The following is a 19,494-nucleotide window of genomic DNA, read 5'->3' as shown; positions in this document are numbered from 1 at the left end:
ATATGTATACACACATATGTATATATACTTTTTAAGTCATGTATCATGCATAGGAATGTTGAAGCCTGCAAGGCTCTGGTTTATTTTTATTTTCAATTTTAAGACATTTTATTTATTTATTTTTTAAAATTTATTTTTATTATGAACTCATGCTGAAAACTCAGTATAATAACTTACACCACTGTGTACTGTATTTAAGCATGAACGATATTTCCTCCATGATTAAAGCATGTTTTAATAGTGTCAACAAAAAGCCTCTTCTGAAAGGTGTATACACAAAGCTTTAAACGCTGTTGTTTGTCGCAGTGGGAATGGTTTGTTTTCCCAACCTTAAGGTCGGTGTTTCAATCCCCTCGCTGTGCATTTCACTTGTGTACTTGGGCGAGGCGAGGTACTTTATCTGCATTGCTTCTCTCCACGCAGGAGTATAAGTGGGTACCTGGTGGTGTTAAATGCCAAAATGCGCTGATGTAGCTGCTGCAACTTTATGGAATACTCCACCAGGGAGCTTGAATTTATGTCCTATAGGCATTTAATCCAATGACCGGGGGTATTAATGTGAAGCGCTTAGAGGCCTTGTTGGCGTTAAGCGCTATATAAATCTAACATATTATTATTAGAGGTAGCCTTAATATAATGCGCGGACCGGTGAGCAGTCGCACTTGTTATTCATTGCCTTTAAATTAATTGACCATACAGAGTTCTGTGTACTTTCAATTCAGATTTATAAATGTGAAGTTGAGAAAGATGGAGTAGTTTGTGATCCTCTCAAGGCCATCCATACTGTACGCAATATAACAGCTTATGAGCTCTGTTATTATTTTTGGGATGTAGGTGTACGGTTGGATTGGGACAGTAAGTAAACAAAATTCTCTATTTTGATAAATAAATGAACTCTTTAAAACTGCGCATCTTAAGTGTGTTTATAAAAATACAATAATACTAATATTCTGAAAGAAAAGTTTACTGTTGTGTCTAAAGGTTACTGACATCATAGATCAAGGAACTTTAGCTAAAGAAGACCAGTTGGCCTTATGATGCACCCAGCCTGCATTAGATGAGAAATATTGTGACATAAATATATAAGTGTAGTCTATCATATACTACTTAACTTTCAAAGACAGGTTTCCCTCCAATTAAGTACCACTTTTGCGACCGGGATTTTCATGGTCTTTAGCATCTTTGGTCTCTAATAAGAATATTAAAAATAAAACACATTTGTTAATTTAGGACCACAGAAAAGTGGTCTTTTATTGGAGGGATGTTCAAATAGAGGAAGACCTGTATAATAAAGTGTAGTATTTAAAGCAAAATGAAAAGAAAAGACAATTATTTATCAAAATAATTTAAAATGTGGCTTAATTTTAAAAACAATGAAAAAACAAATATCAATTTTCAAAATGAAAGATTGCTCTATATAATGAAGAATATATTTTACATAAAATTTTCTATCATGAAATTTTAAAATGTTATTTATTTTCATTGTATGTAGCAACTTTGGACACGAGTAAAACACTCGAGGTTTTGTCACCGGATACAGTAATTTCACACCAATTTATGAGAAGAGTTTGGCCAGCAACACAACGGGATACCTGCTTTACTTCTCATCTTCGTAAAGTAAATCTCAAAAGCCAGTCCCCGGATGAAAAAGGATCATACATTGTTGTCAATTTCTCCATTGAACATCCTGAGGTAAATATTTTTAAACAGTCGTTTCATTAATTTCTGTTTCTTCTTTGCTTAATAATTTTATATCTGTGTAAATGCACGAAGTGATATATTGTAATTTTTTTTATAGGTGATTGTGATCCTCACACCATGCAGAAGTTCTCGTACACTTATATGAAAAAAAATAAAAATTAATAGAGTGAACAACAATTACTGGCACTAACAATACAGTACTACTGCAACACTGAAATTGGATTAGCAACATTATCTACAGTACCATTTTCTATACATGCCACTGTGAATTTAACTATACTGTGAGACATCCATTTCACATACATTCTTTTTACATACATGCCAGAATGAATCCTCCATTTTTGGTTTCTATTAACATTAGGATAGTATAATACATACTCCAAGTATTGAAATGTATTATACTATCTTATCTGAGATTAATCAGTGGACCTTTCGGTTTTTAATTAACAATAGACAATAGCATTCGACAGGATGTCAAATGAAACCTGCCATGGTGCGCATGTATGTTAGTATGTTACACTATACCTGTAAAGTTTTGTAAACAGGTAAACATGACTTTCCAGAAATCTGTTCATTTTTGCATTTTTTGCAAGGACAGAAAATACCCACTACCTCTGAAAAACTACAAACCGTATAGTAAGACAATGGAATGTTTGGTGTTGCCTAGCTGTCTAAAATGTGATGTATGCGACTTTAGGGACTATCATGGCATGTCCTTATCTCTGCAGCCTAGCCAAAATGGTAGTAGTACAGTCTGTACTGACAAAAAACTTAGTCCAGTCAAAAATCACCTTCACCATGGTATAATTACTCCTACCTCAGTGAAATTGAAAGTGTAGGTCCTTTAAATATTTACATACTTGATGTTGCATCAGAAAAAGGTGGGATTTAATGAAAAAAGCAGCTTTTATAACCAGTTTTTAGCCGCTTATCACTGTTGATTGTTTACCTTGAGAAGTGACGTCACAAGGCTGGAATAGTGATACGCTATTCCTGTCTCTACAAAACCTATTAGTTAAATGATACGTTCATTAATAATTAACAGTATCACAATACATTTTCATACATTATAGTTACTTAAATAAGAAGATATATTTTTAATTATACAAATCTCTGAAAAACTAAAGAATAGCTATAAATACGTGCAAGTTTAAAAAATAATGAATGCCTTCCATATAAAATATATTACGCCCTCAATCAGATCAAAATTGTTTTCAGATTTATTGATCGTCTTGTGATGTTTGTTGTTTGTGTAATTTTTTTGTTTATATGCTGGTATGTACAGTTTATATCAATAAAAGAATTGATATAAAAATAAAATGTATGCTTTGAAATAAAAAAATCAATTTTGACTATTAACAAGAGTAGCGACTGTACCCAGGCGACGCGGAAGATTGTACTGCACATGGAGATCATGGTGAAGGTGATTTTTGACTGAACTATTCAATTTGAAATGTATTCGTCATAAAAACTTTTGGAAGTCTCATTTAACTGTGATGATTTGGTTGATAATTTTTTAAGAAATGATTGGTATTGCATATAATTTGTTGTTTACATTGAGGAGAAAAAATAACATCTCCAGGCCCGTATTTAGGGGGGGTTCGTCCGAACCACCCCGCGAGAGATGGAGTTCCGTGAAAATTAGGAAGATTTTTTCATTGCCGTTTTATTCTGTAGGCCTACAAAACCGAGCTAAAACAAAAATAGTACATACATGTAGTTAGGGATCCCAGGCCAACTATTTAAAATAAATCTTGGAGAATTTGATTGAGTTTACTAATAAAAGTTACTATGTTTGCATCAATGCATCCCCGTAGAATGACTCTGAGGAGCCTGGTAGACGATTGACTCTATTATACATCTACTAACTGGTTTACCAGCTGTATTGTCTGGTTGAATGTAGAACATAGACCTAATGTATTATTTTATGTTAACAACCAAACAGTAGGGGCCTACTTGCTCATTAAAGCTAATGTATGCTTTAATACATGTTGTTTTTTCTTATTTTTAATCTGAATGAATGTACAGTACTACTTACAGTTGAACCTCATAACAACATACCTCCTTGGGACCATAGAAATTGATTCACTATATATCCATATAGCACATGTATGTCATAACCAGGGTAAAAAGCCATTGATTGTAATCATTGGAACTTAAAGTACAGTACTTAATATATATCACTGTTTTACACTGGAAAGGTATGGACCTATTATAACAAGGTTTGGATGTAAATGTATAGTTAACGTTATTCGCTTTTTGGATGCACATTATTTTAATTAATCAAAATAGATATTTATATACTAGTGTTATGAATTTCAATTAAGAAAAGTTGAAAGAAATGACGTGGTGGACAATGAAAGTTAAAAATTTACTGTTCATATGGTTTAGTTATGTTTGGAATAATCGAAATACTTTTATTCACGAATTCAATTAAGAGCAACTGATATAGAAACACAAAAATGTTATGAAATAATGAGATCACAATCAAAAGTATTATTGTTTATTTAAACAAAGTATTACAACAGATAATCATCTTTTAAATATCCACAATTTAAAATATAATAATGTTAACTAAGCTAAGGCTGGGCACTCTATAACTTGAAATTGAAACTGGTCATTGGAGCAATACTCCACAACAAAACTGTATTTGTAAAATGTGCAACAATGATTTAGTGGAAGACGGGTTTCATTTCAACATTAGAAAGAAGTTTATTCCGCAATATTATTTCAATTATCCATCAATAAAGAAGTTGTCTTTTTCAATGTCTAATATTAAGTTAACAATTATTCAACTGGCACAATATACTCATCTTGCTTTTAAGAAACGAACACTTTGCGTGAGACTTTTTTATACCTTGTTTCGCGAACTTTTTTTGGAAAATCTTGCTGTAGTAAATTTACGTGTTACGGACGATCCGCACATAAGACAAACATAATTTTAAAAACCTAAAATTTGTATGTCGTGTGTATAAGACGACCCCTTTTTTTTTATCGTAATTTGCTATTCAATAGGTCTCGTCTTAGACGCAAGTATATACGGTATTAAAATATTCCACTTTCTACATTTTTTCTGCATTGAAAAATATTTATCAAAATGTTCAATTTTATAAGAAAATACTGTAAGATTAATTCACTGATGCTTTTACTTTATAATAAATGGAAGTAAAATGCTTGAAATAGACATCATAATAGGAAGTTGTGAGTACTGCAAGTTGCCTAGTAACAGTGAATCTGTGAAAAACGTTCTCACAAGTAGGTTCCCATGATTATTAAAAACACTGCTGCTAGAAATAGCCGAGAATTATTATAGCCGACAAGCTTGTTCGGTGCAAATACCTCATTGGTACAAACATGTGCGATTGCTTTAGTGATAATTGAGTTGTTTGCCTGTTATTTTAGCAAAGCGTTGCTTTCTTTGTATGATATTTTATTTTTTATTGCGTGTCATTTTAAATTCTTTTGATCATTTTGACATTTTGCCTTGTCTTGTTTTTAGTGTCTTGTGCATGTTTTTAGTAGGCCTACTGAAAGGGAGGAAATTTCTATTTTGGTTCTCCACGATGAGTGACCATGTTTTTGTAAACAGGGAGGCAATTGGTGCAGCGGTTGCTGCTCAGGTTTTCAACCTCGTGGTTGGGAGTTCGAGCTTCACGCTGTCCACTTCCGGCCAGGCTTAGATACCTCAGCTTGCATTGTGGATGGGCTGTAAAAAAATGGTTCACACTATGTTCCAGCCTTAGATGCAAATCGGCTACGGCCCCTGGCATTGTTTCGGGCATATAAGATCAGGCCCACCCTTTGCAGGGCCTTGCTATAAGGCTTAACCTTTGTCCTGAATCCTTTAATAACTATAGTCAAAAGTCTGTTTTAGGCACCTTTTGGAACCAAAGGTGTTTATAAACTAAAAATTTTGTAAAAACATAGAGAAGTGAATTACACAGAGAACTTTTGAACTGATCCTCAAGGGTATATAACTGAATTGAATGAAAGGATAAAATGATACAGAAGTGTTTTCATGGCACTGGGAATTTGTTTTCTTTTGTGAGTTTGGGGTCCCAATCCTCAGTGGATTTCACTTGTGTCACAAAACCATTCAGTCTCTCAGGAATTAATCATGGTTTTTATATTTGACTTAGATGTAGGATGATGCTTTCTGTTTTTACAAATTTTTCTGTAAAATTAAAGCAAGGTAACATCATGGAATAGTTGGGTATCTGTTGTTAATATGAACTATACAATTATAAAAAATTTTATACAAATTGCATATATTTTTTTTTACATTGCAGTACATATATTTTATTCATTTTTCTACTTTAAGTGTTGAACCCTAGTGTACATAAAGTATTTTTAATGTTTTATAGTCGATGGCCTCATGATTGTCTGCTACTGTAATTAGGCTGTTTTTAGTTACCCTCAATAAAGAAAGTTTAAAAAAATTAACATGTTAATATTACTAGTAATAATACTAGTTAAACTAAATGTTATTAATGATCATCTATATATTTATTTTGCTTTCTTCTTTTGTATTCATACCACTGCTTATTTTATTAGGTACTGGTTCTGTTGAGGTAAAGCCGATCTCCTAAGAACTCCAAAAGTGTAGGGGTAGAAATAGAGTTGAATTACAGTATAGGAAAACTCTGCTACCACAGTTATTCAATACTAAACAAATGTTTCTTAAGAAAAAAAAATTATTTTCAGCATTTTCTCTTTGCGAACTTCATTCCACCACTAATGTCAGGAGGAGCCTGAAGACATTCATACTACCAAACACAGAAATTTCTGTTCTAAAAAGCTAATTTTTGCCTTTCCTCTTTTGCCAGGCTCACAGTAGATGTATCCGTGCCACCATTAATGTTAGTATGCTCTGCCAGACATTCATTGACCCTCCAACAGATGACCTTTCATCAGTTACAAGGGATCAACTCAGGTGCAAAATCATATATGTTGCTCATTGTAAGTTGCTGTTTAATTATTCTTCTTTGTAGTTGTTAGATTTAGCTGATTAACATATTTTTTTTTGCTTTATTTTCTATTTGATTTTATTGTTGATGATATTAATAATAATAATCAAAATAATAATGATAATAATAATTATAATTATTTATTATTATTATCATTATCATTATCATTATTATTATCATTATCATTATTATTATTATTATTATTATTATTATTATTATTATTATCATCATCATCATTATAATTTTTTTATAATAAATGTAGAAAATCATATAATTTCAAAGCAATTAACGACAAAGACCTTATTAGTCTGTTTGAAAACATTCCTTTTGACATTATTGTTCCCAGTTATGATGTTAATGAAAGTTTAACTCTATTTTATGACTGTCTCTTATACACATCTAGATGTGTATAAGAGACAGGTTATATAGGAACTGGCTATATATGAACGTGATGGAGAAGTGATCACTCCCAAAGATTGGTTGAGCTTTCTGTGCGTCACTGTGAAGATTCGTGCCACGTAAATGGCAAGACTGCCAACATGCTGCCCTTTAAATGGCTAAATATGTTAGCTTTTATCGAGTCGTCTGTCTTGCCTAGGCCACTGTTATATTGAATAGAATTGTTTGGTAAATGAAGCTCTTGATCTTGAAGTATTCTTTGGAGTTAACCAGCTGTGTAATTTATATACATACCTGTTGTGTGTTTGAGAAAGTTTAACAACCATGTACTTAATTTAAACGGCTTTTGATGCCACAGTGGCTACCCTACTAGATTTTCTCCACCTTGGACAATGGTTAATTTTTGAATTATTGAATAGTTATTGACTTATTTGCAAATTGTTTTTTTGACCAGTTCTTGTGCGTTTTAATCTTGTCTGTTATACAACTCTCTAAACAATGTTCATCATGTCAGGTATAATTATTTGCAAAAAAAAAATCAAATAGTATACTACAGGATGGGGCCAAACTGAGTTGTTGTCAAGCCATTTTAAATGTTGCTTTTCTAATTATTATAAAGTTCACATTACTATTACTGTACCATTTATTCCAGCAGTCCAAGTACTATATTTCCATCCCACCAATTTGTTTTATCATTAAATGTTGTGCTTCCTTGATGTATTTTTCTAAAGCATTTGATTTAGTTCCGCATAATTTACTTATTCTTAAATTAAAACAATATGGCTTTTGCCCTAATCTTTTATCATGGTTTAAAGATTTTTTAGATGGTAGACAGCAACGAGTAGTCATTGATAGAGAGACGTCGGGTTGGCTTCCAGTCCAATCTGCTGTCCCCCAAGGTTCCATTTTAGGACCTCCTCTTTTTAATTTGTATGTGAATGACATCCCACTTTTATTCGAACATTCAAATTGTCTTATGTTTGCAGATGACTTGAAAATTTGTAAAACAATTAAATGTCTTGAGGACGCCAAAAAGCTTCAGGGAGACCTAAATAAACTCTGCTCTTAGTTATAGGGTATGGTACTCAATCCACTTAAGTGTAATACCTTAACTATTACTTTAAAGAAAAATAAAATCAATTATATTTATTTAGTTGACGACAAACCGATTAATAAGGCGCTGCAACATCGTGATCTTGGAGTTATTTTAGATAGCTCCCTTACTTTTTCTTTTCATATAGACCATCTTCTTAGGAAATGCAATATGTTGCTTGGATTGATGTGGCGCAACTGTAAATATCTGGACCCACATTCTAAAGCATACCTGTACATTACACTTATTCAACCTAAATTAAATTTTTGTTCCATCATTTATAATTCTATCTCAAAAACTCAGGCTTTACGTATTGAACGCCTTCATTCCCGGTTTTTGCGCTACATCAGTCACAATCAGACTAATATTAATTTTCAATTAAATCACCCCAGTCCCGTAGAAATTTTAATGACCTTATATTTCTTTTTAAATGTTTGACTTCTATCTTTGATTGCGAATTAGTATCTAATTTTGCCCTTCGTGTTCCTGTCCGTATTTTAAGAAATAATGATGTTCTTTACGTCCCGTAGAAATTTTAATGACCTTATATTACTTTTTAAATGTTTGACTTCTATCTTTGATTGCGAATTAGTATCTAATTTTGCCCTTCGTGTTCCTGTCCGTATTTTAAGAAATAATGATGTTCTTTACGTTCCTTTAAGTAGAGGCAATATTTTAAAAAACGGGTTTATTAGTAGATTAAGTTCCTCCTATAACAAGTTAGTTCAGGACTATTCGTCTTTAGATTTATTTAACTCCAATCTGCACATTTTCCGTCGTAGCGTTTTAGGCATGATTAGTTTTTTTGATTGTGTTTCTGTTTCCGTCGTATCGTCCTTTGTTAACCATACTGTAAGTGGCGGATTTGTGTTCGCTGTTGTTTTGGTGAATGAATAAATAAAATAATCATCATCATCATTATTATCATCATTATTATCATTGTTATTATTATTATTATTATCATGATCATTATTATTATTGTTGTTGTTGTTGTTGTTGTTGTTGTTGTTGTTGTTGTTGTTGTTGTTGTTGTTGTTGTTGTTGTTGTTGTTGTTGTTGTTGTTGTTGTTGTTGTTGTTGTTGTTGTTGTTGTTGTTGTTGTTTATTATTATCATTATTATTATTATTATTATTAAGATAGGCTCCCAGCAGGAATGTGTGTCTACTGCTTAACATGTTTTTTTTTTCACTACTTTCAACTGATCCAACATTTTTTGGGGCTTCGTCACCCCCACCAGGACCAATTTCAAAAGATTCTAGGCGACGCCCGACATTGCACACTTTGCTCTTGACGGACACATCGGACCCCTGTCGGGCAAATCAAGGTGCCATCCCCCATAATTAGTAGGGCCTAGCATACTACTCTCTGTGGACGACCTCCCTAGTCTAGCTACGGTAGGGTGGCTACGAGTCAACGACGTACTGTACAACTGACCGGCGGGACAATGACAGATACCAGCATTAGGCTATACCTATACTGAAGTAATGTAAACTGAAAGTCTCATTAGCTCTACCTAGGCCTACAATTGTCAAATTTAGTGAAATCAAACATTTAGTCCTACCTACATAGAACTTACATTTGACATCGCAGAGCAAACATACTTTTTTTTGAATATTTAAAAACTGGAGGCAAAAGGTAGTAAAAAAGGTGACATAAAATGTTATTTATTATTAGTATTATTATTTTTATATGGTAACTTTCACTGAATTGCTTTTCTATTGATTTACTTTGATTTGAATTTGTTACAGCCAATCCTGGTGGCTGGGTTCCAGCATCTGTCTTGAGGACAGTTTATAAGCGTGAGTACCCTAAGTTCCTAAGAAGATTCTCATCATTTGTACAAGATAACACAAAGGATAAAGAAATTAAGTGGTGAATTACAAGTTGTAGGTAAGATATGAAAATATATCTTACTTTACCAAACAATCTTATTACTTGTTTATGATCTGCGGTTGATAATAATGAATGAACCATTGAGGCTAACAATTATAGAATGTATCATTTTGGAACATTGTAAACTATATAGAATTTGTGCATTGATTTAAGGGCAATCAATAATGTGTTGTGCCCTCTGTTACCAATCGTAATTAATAAAAAATTAGATTGGTACTTTAAAATCTTTCATTCATATTACAAATTCAAGAAGCATCACTTCCGAAATTGGCCATTAAAACATAATATCCTAACACAGAAATCTATTTTCTACCAAAATCAGACCATAGATGCACGTAAGATTAAATTACTGTAGGATGCATAATTTGAAGAACCAAGAGCGCGATACATGCATGCAGCATTGGAATCTGTCCCACCATTTACCCATAACCTGGTCTAGAAGGTGATCTGTTCTTCACTACTAGTTGTATGTGGTTGCTATATCACTACAGTATATTATATTATATTATGGTTCATTTTACAAATATTGTAGGCCTAGCTAGTCATCAATTAAAGCTCAAGGTAAAGGTAAATTGAGTTCACAGAATATCAAGCCCCATCAGTAGTGGTCAGCTAGCCAGGTTAGGCCCGGTTCCATTGTTCATAAAATCAGGCACTTTTAGTTTTTAAATCGGCCACACATTTTTGTTGGTATCGCATGTGGTATTGCTAGACATGAATTAGCTTTGCCCCAATACAAGTGTCACAGTTTGAAATGGTGCAATCCAGTTACAGTACGTGTGTTTGTTGCTTTTCGGGTGTGGACCATCAATAAACAATCAAATGTTTTTCTTTGAGTGGTACAGTATATAGAGCGTGGGACTCGTTATTAAGGTGAACTCAATTTTTTATTGATCAAAATTAATGTGCATTGTAAACTATGCCTGACTAAGCAGTGTAGGCCTAGTCCAGCACCTTTAAGGAAATGTTGGGAAATGTAATGGTCACTATCCAACTGATATAGTGATACACTCTGGGAAACTTACCAATATTTTATTAAGAATATCAAATTAGTGCTCTAGTTTCGCTGACATAGAAAAAAATGTTACTGTGAATGAGAGTGAGGCCATGGTTCTACGTTTCCACATTTTCAAGAATGAGTTTCACTAAAATTAAAATAAAAGCGGACATAAATACTTTTTTTGTGTGATTGTCTAGTTACCAAAATAAAAGGCTTTCTTGGATTAGGAAGCAGTGGCATGATGCCTGTGAGCTCTTGGGATTGGGGCAGCTACCCAGCACTGTAATGCAGTCTTGACGAAGTGCTCTCAGGAGCAAAGCTCCAGTTCCCCACAGGACCCTTTCTTACTAATACCCCATCAACTTGTCAAAAATTAGCATTCTTCTATCTTACACAAATTGCAGGCCCATTCTATTGCAGTCCAATAAAGGTAGACTCCAATGCTATGCAAATTAATCAATATAATTCTCAAGAGTTTTTATCTCACTATTTTAAGGGCAACTGAGTGTAATTTCTCATATTGTGGCCCAATGAACACATTTTGATAAAGGCCTACAACACCATAAAGAACAATGTTCGTTTCATTCTGATTGACCTTATATGATACCCTATTTCAGAGCAACATAATTTGGGGTATCGAATGACAGTAACGTACAATGAAATGAAGATTTATGCATAGGCCATACGTTATACGCAAATATTCTAATTAAAATGTGTGTGAAATATACAAGTTGATTATATTGTTGAAGTTGAATAGTCACTTTATTATTTGAAATTGTCTAATAACGAAATGCAGTCTTTCCAGTCTTAGCAATTATCTCTAGGGAGATTTCCTACCACTGGCCACTTTGTGAGCGAAAATACTTTGCTGATATGCAAAGGGCCCCAACATTTCTCACCCCGGGCATAACTGTCTCTTATACACATCTTTCGTAATTTTTGATCGAACTTTACTTGAGAATCGTATGCTTCGCTAACTTTGAAAGCCTTTTTTCATTGTTGTATTTTTCCTAGACTTATAGTATTATGCGACTTCATTTAATCATATCTCTCTTATTTCTAAATGTTTTTAAATAATTTAAACACCATTTTGAAGCTAAAATAATGATCAGATAATACATACATCTGATTTTTCATAAAGTTCAACTTTACTCTCATTTCCAAGGTGGCAGGTCTCATATGACTATTGGTTTAGTAGACAACCATATTCTAAGACAGGGCTAAGGTAGTTTTTATACACTTATAACAATTTCAAATGTCTGCAGCTAAAGCCCCCATGGGAAATGTCAAGCCCACCTATTGTTCAGAGCTCGTCAGGCAGTCGGACAAAAAAAAAAAAAAAAAAAAAAAGCCTAATGAAATTAAATGTGTGTTTGAGAGTATGAATTTTATCAACTTTATATTTAAAATTATTTTTCAAGTCTGAGTGCCATTTCCGTCAATACTTAAAAAAAAAAAATCTCATCTTCCAATCCTTTCCCCTGCTCTGTCAGAAAGCCTTCGGATGGCGATGTGCACCAATGTTATCCTTGTCTCACTCAGTCCCTACTGTTAGACAGCTTAGCCCCCCAACCCCCAGAAAATATATCTAACAGCTGCCACTGCCTACGACCCTGGGATAAGAAGGCAAGCATCTTAACCACTGAAGTTGTTCAACTGCACTCAGATTTCATGCATTATTTTTTTAAAAATCATATCCGACTGGTGAAAATTTAAGGGCAATTTTTTTTTTTTGCTTCATCAATAAACATCAGAAATAATGCTGCAAAATTGCAATTCATCACAATTTGTTTTATCATTGATAAAATACCCACTTTAGATATCTGAAAGAAAACCATTACCACAAATCATTTGCAATGTTTGAACACTGAAGCTTAGGTTTTAGGTCCTTATCAAAAAAGACCTTGTTCTACCAACCAAACCATGGGCGAGGGGTTACTGGGTTGACATGCCCGCGTACAACATACTGCCAACTGGTATTATCATACACACTGTACAACATACAATTTAATTAAACTTTTCTTTAGTGCCAAACACAGTAATAATTTATTTTGATATACTAATTTTTTTCATTGCATTTATCTGTTGTGTGCACCAAGTATAATAAGGCATTGTTAGCTGTCATTATATTTACTAGTCTCATTATTATAATACTGTATATTATTATAGTATCACCATTAGCTTATTATTAATGCTATTTTAATACTTATGCTTATTTTAAATTATCTCATATTTATAGTTTACACAATGGAACAATTTAAAGGAGTATGACTCTACAAATAGATGACAAACAGTGATTCCTTTAAATGTAACGTTCATGTACAACTACCGCTGGATAACATTGTCCAGATAAGGAGAGACTTTTTTTATTCCTTGTTTTGCATACTTATTTTTTTCAAGATCATCAGAGGAGGGCGGAATAAAATAAAAATAAAATTTTGTTTTCCTATTTAGCAAATAGCAAATCTATTCACTCTAAATTAATGCAGCATTAGATTAAAAATTGACTGGAAATGTCAGATTTGACCTATGACCTATGCTTTGCAGAAATTTCCATATCTCCAAACTACTGTCTTTAGAGAATTTATTTTGGTGTCAAATTAGTCGGATGCATATTTCTATTCACCGTAAATCAAGGTAATCAAATGTTGCATTAGAGCGAATAGAAACATGTATGTTCTGAACAATTTAAAACAAAAATCAAGTTTCTGTGACCACTGGTTACAAAGTTATTGAATGCTATAATTTTACCCCTAATTTGCTTATTTTAGCTAATTTGCATATGAACAGGACATATAATGGAGGTGCAATTTTCAGAATTTTATCTCCTTATTACATGCCTTCATTTAAAAAATTAAAATTTTAGTTTGCACATTGTTAACTGCAAATGCCAGATTTTATGTACATTTCTATATATTTGGTGGCCATTTTGAAAAACGTCTATAATTTGCATATAAGGCTCCAACGCAAATGACATCCAGACTGGGGATAACCAGATGGTGTCAATAAAGACATCTGGCATGGATGACTGCTTCTAATATTCCACTCATAAAGTGATTTCTAGGCCTCTCTTCAGATTTTTTTCCTAGACTAAAATGTTTGCCAAGAACATTCAGACACAGGAGAAAATAAAAATTCAATTTTATTGGTGAATGTAAAATAGGATGTTAAATCCTTCAATTGTATATAATTAGGAAGAAATATACATATCTTTGGAGATTTCAAGGCAGCGGAGGGTGTAATAAAGTTAAAGAAAAACATTTTTTCTGAAATTTCCACTTTTTCGTGGCGGCAGGTGTGCTAATTGGCCAAAAATAAAATTTTATTTTTATTTGAAATCATCGATATTTTTAATCGGTGGGTTCACTGAACAAGGTAAAAAAAAAGTCTCACCTAATGACATTTATTTGTTTTCTAAATATTCTATTACACTTTTTGTTATTAATAGTGTATATTCTGACATAATATGTAGAATACTACTCTATATTAACTGTACATTCATTGAAACTTTTACTTTGTTTTGTTTTATGATGCTTAAAGATGTTCTGTCTATTGTAAGCACAAAAAAAGTAAAAAATCCTCTTTTTTGAATTGCTTAATTTGCAGGCCTATTTTTTAAGTGAGTTATAAATATTAAATTATAATTAATAATTTGAATGAGAAAAAATATCTACAGACACTTAAATTAGTTGATGGTAATCAATTTAAGGATTTTTTTGTAGTAAAATGCTTGTAAATTTAAGGAGATTTTTTTTTCAAACTGTTTCTGTTTGGTAAATAATTTATTTGATCCTTTTAAATGTGCTATTCAAAGTTTTAGTTGAATTTTTTAGGTTTTATCCAATTTTTTTCAGACAGTGTATCTTTCAGGTGATAACATGTGTATTGAGTTGTAAAAAAAATACTGTAATTTCTAAAATATAATTAAATGTTTAAATTTATTCTTACTACATCAGCTACTTTCAGTTAAAATTTAGAGTAAATGTTTCCTTTGCAAATTGATAGATAGACACATATACTGTAGTAGCATTCCTATGACCCATTGGGTGGTATACCAATTACTGTCATTCAAACTACTGTTTTATTCATGATGATTTATTATTTATAAATGCAATATTATCTTATCAGGCATGAAGTTGGGTTAAGCCAATTATTCTCAACATAGTGCGTGTTCAGACGTAAACTCAAATACATGTGTATGGTAATCTAGTAATAGCCTTGGGGCTAATTCCGTCAGTCGTTCGGACGTGTAACATTTGAACAAGTAAAACCTGTAACTTGGGGCCTGTTCGGATGAGTAAATTTTTACCCAGTACTTCCAACTGAGAGGCCATGTGTGGCAATTAAATTTTGCCTCTAGCCATTAAAAATTCGAAAATCATCTGTCTCAGAAACCCATATTTTTTTAGTGGATATTTCAATTACACACTGCCTCCAGGCGTAATTTATCTCATGTAACAAGGCCCATGTCAAAGTTGACCTTTAGATTTGTATACAACACTGGGCCAGAGTAAAATTCCTATCGTTTAATCTCGTTTCTATTTTCTCATAATACTTTAACTCCTTATGAAAATAACTTAAATAATATTTTAAAAGCATTAAAAATATTTTAATAGTAAGAACTTTAGCAAAACACAAGAAAATGACGTTTAAACTTACAACAAAAAAAAGTTCTTTACATTTTTACATACTTCACTGTATTCGTTCAAATGTTGTATTTCTAATTTGTAGTTTATTATTAGTTAAGTGAGTATTACTGCTTTAAAAACAAACTTAAAAATTATAATTAGATGTAATTTGTATTTCAATAACAGAAAAATAATTTTGTACCAACTTTTAAATTAGTTTTGTTACAACAACTTTACGAGTTGTTTTACAGTCAACAACAACATGGCGTCGTCTAGTGGCGGACATGTGCCGAATGTAATAAAGTTTTGTTATCACGGTGAAGAAATCACTGGAAGCTCCAAATGAAGTTACAAAGGCTAGATTATGTATAGTTTTAAACAGTAACAACAAAAATATTGCTAAAAAACTTGTCAGACCTTGGTTGAAGGAAAGACATACGAGAAGTTACTGGTTTTACCAGTTCTTATTCTACTCGTCCAAATGGCCGTCGGAATTAGCCCCAAGGCTATTATTAGATTACACATGTATTTGAGTATACGTCCGAACACGGACTTGGGTAATGTCTTTCTTTCTTCCAAGGTCGGACACAAATTTTTGAGCAATACTTTCGTTGTTACTGTCTAAACCATCCATACTCTAGCCTCATTAACTTAATTTGGAGCTTCATCAAGTCCTTCATGGTGAAAACAAAACTTAATTTCACCATCGGAACATGCTAGACGATGCCATATTGTTGACTATACAACAGCATCGAAATGCACGCCATCGTGTTGGGATTCAATATAGCAACATTAATTATGTCATCATCAGGAAATGATGACATAATGTTGAAATATTGAATCCCGACACGATGGTGTGCATTTCAATATTTGGAGTGTGTATTGTACCAGCGTTTTGCAAACTGTTTACTTCACAGCTATTTGCGATTCCAGGCACCAGGAACCAACATACGTAAGCCTGGCAAGAAATTTAGATCATGAAGCCTCCATGTATATACAATAGTTTGACATCAATATCTGTTCTCTGAGTGCAAAAATATCATTGTATTTTTAAAGTATTTTATTAAAGAAATAATACCGTACACTTGTGTTTTTCTCTCGACAATTGTTGATGGTTCAGCCACACACATCAAAATTTTCTCCTTCCAAAAACTTTCATGCACACTCAGTCACTCCGCAACTTTGGAAGACGATTTGGCGGTTCATCCACTACTGTCGCTTCTTTCGTCACACGTTTCATATATGCATTTCTTCTCAACTAACGACAATTATTGTAAAGCCATACCCAAAACATTTGTTGTCATATGGAGAGAAATTCTAGCAGGGAGAAGATGTTCAGTGCTGGAGTTGCATCGTTGCATCTCACTGTCACCTAGTGGCTCAGTGTACTGTACTACGCTTAAAAATGAGTGCGGACTAACAATAAGTCAGCAATTACTATAGTAGAGTTTTAATTAAATATCAATATTATATATATAAATGAATATTAAACTATTTTCTTCATGTTGAGATGTATTTTTATTATTATTTTTTTTTTCAATTTCTGACGGGTTTGCGGCCCTACCAAAATGGTTCGCAGTCCAAACTTGGGCCGCGGCCCATAGTGCGGAACGCCTATTCTTCTATCTTATCGTACAACAGCACGTAAAGTTATTGAGTCAAAACCAATTTAAAATAGGTATAAAATTGAGATTATTGTTCTGTTAAGCCCCATTATATGATGTTATAAAGATTTATAAATTTAATACGAAATTGCTAATTTAACTGAATTTAGACATTCCTAAACATGAATAAAATGTAAAATGACTGAAATTTGATTTTTTGTGTTCCACACAAAATGTAAATGCAGATGGATTTTTCATGTTTGATTTTCAATAGGTCTGCGAAGAAACATAGTAGGCGCCGAAAACGTTAGCCTATCCAACACTGCTAGGCTAGGCCTAGCCTTACCTCGATTTAGGTTCTGTTATCACACATAAAAACGGCCGTCATGATATTTTCCGTTGCTAGTATTGACACTCATGAAATATAATATTTCATAGGAATTATTTCAAATCTGTTAAAAAAATTATTCTGACTGAGATTTTTACAATTAAACAACCTCTGAATTTGCCTAGTCTGTATTTCTCTTTTTTTTTTTTGCGTAAAACTAAAATTTATGCCAATATTTTTCTGTTTATAATAAATAGAGTAATGCATATATATGTTTTCTAAAACAAAATCATTTTTAGTAAAATTTTGCTGGGAATGGGGCTTTAAAATAGAAATTCTATCTAATTATTATTTTTTAGTTTGTTTTTAAACTATAATACCAACTTAACTAATAATGAATTATGAATTAGAAATACAACATTCAAATGAATACATTGACGTTTGCAACATGTCTGGCCTTGGCACATGTGATTAATTATGCCTGAAGGCAATGTGTAATTAGAACAAAGATGATTTTTTTTCCAGATGTTTTTCAAATTTTTTATAGCTAAGGGCAGAAGTTATTTGCCACACGAAGTACCCAGTAAAGCTTTCCTCGTCCGAATGGTCCCATACTTATGTTTAAAGTGAAATATTTTAGTTCATTTTCCCCAAGATTTCACCATTGACGGTATATATTTTAAGGTGTGGTGATAATATATACACCAAAGATTGTTTTAAGTAGTTAATGTTAAATGTGTTTCAGACACTGACAGAGTACAGTGCACATATTATGTTTTTAAGTTTTAATTTCCATACAAATATAGATACAGTAGATACATTACAAGGTTTATGTATGACAAGTGATGGTACTAATGTTTTGTCAAGAAAGGTGTAAGAGGACATTCACAGTCAGGACCTTTATGAGTGTACAAACAGTATGCTTAAGGGTGGGAGAGTGGTTTAGTTAACTTGTACACTTCTGTAGGGGAATGTTAATAATGTTTTTGTGTAATTGAGGTGTTGTAAATAGACATCATTATTATAATTCTTTCATAGAGAGAGATGATGGGATAGCAAAAAGGAGTACTCTATTCTCTGTACTTGTGAAAATGTTGATAATTGTGAATAGCCCAATATTAAAAATAAACAAAATATGTAATTGAAACATTCAGTGGCATAGCACCATAGCAATGTCAAAATCTCCTTTTATCTCACTAATTTAAGAGAAAAAAAATAAAAAATACACCAACAACAGACACAAGATAAATTTGTTATTGCTGTGATTTATTCAATAGACATATCAATAGAAATTATCGTAAATAGATCGGGAAGGTTTAGACTTAAACAACACAAAATATTCACAAACCGTTTCAGACATTCAGCATTGTACATTGCTTGTAATTTATTTAGTCAAAATTTAAGAGGATAACTACACAAACTCCAATTTTTATGTACTAGAGAATTTTTGATTGACATTTATCACATTTATAAATGATTCTATGTTATGTACAAAAAATATCTCAGAAATAATTTTTTGACAAAATAAAGTTGACTTGTATCTTGTAATGAAGATACAGATTACGGACAAGAATCTGTGATGAAACTTATGACTGCAAATACTGAGTAGCATAAGAATGTGTAAGTATTGTCCAAACGTTTTTTTTTTTTTTATTGATTTTGATTGTGGAATGCACCATGGGCGGAGTTATATGCGCCTGCGACGCCCCCCCAACTTATATAAAAAAAAAAAATTTTTTTTTTAAGATAATTGAATGGATACACAATTCCATAGAAAGGTTGATTCTATGTCTGATTCTATGTCATATCGCGCAATGCATAGCTACAAAGACAGTTTAAGCGCAGATGCACCAGCATGGAAACCTTTGTGCAATTAATCA

The 19,494-nt window shown here is 32.5% G+C and overlaps 1 protein-coding gene across 2 annotated transcripts in view; it reads left to right on the top strand.

Moving 5' to 3' along the window:
- Positions 1–11,953, top strand: part of LOC117119850 (ceramide transfer protein-like) — a 51,848-nt gene extending 39,895 nt beyond the window's left edge. The window contains exons 11-15 of one of the 2 annotated variants that reach the window (XM_033264822.1): positions 723–855; positions 1,493–1,692; positions 6,528–6,660; positions 9,910–10,051; positions 10,377–11,953. In XM_033264822.1, the coding sequence (XP_033120713.1) occupies positions 723–855; positions 1,493–1,692; positions 6,528–6,660; positions 9,910–10,037 (594 nt within the window). In that variant the 3' untranslated portion in view covers positions 10,038–10,051; positions 10,377–11,953. Of the gene's footprint in view, positions 1–722; positions 856–1,492; positions 1,693–6,527; positions 6,661–9,909 lie in introns of both variants that reach the window. The other variant, XM_033264821.1, reaches the window with a different exon arrangement.
- The last annotated feature ends 7,541 nt before the right edge of the window (positions 11,954–19,494 follow it).

This window comes from Anneissia japonica, unplaced genomic scaffold (genome assembly GCF_011630105.1).
Source record: "Anneissia japonica isolate Jap-2015-1 unplaced genomic scaffold, ASM1163010v1 scaffold724_len3256291_cov202, whole genome shotgun sequence".
Lineage (NCBI taxonomy): Eukaryota > Metazoa > Echinodermata > Crinoidea > Comatulida > Comatulidae > Anneissia > Anneissia japonica.
Note: the sequence above shows the minus strand (reverse complement) of the source record. Positions and strands in the feature narration are given on the sequence as shown.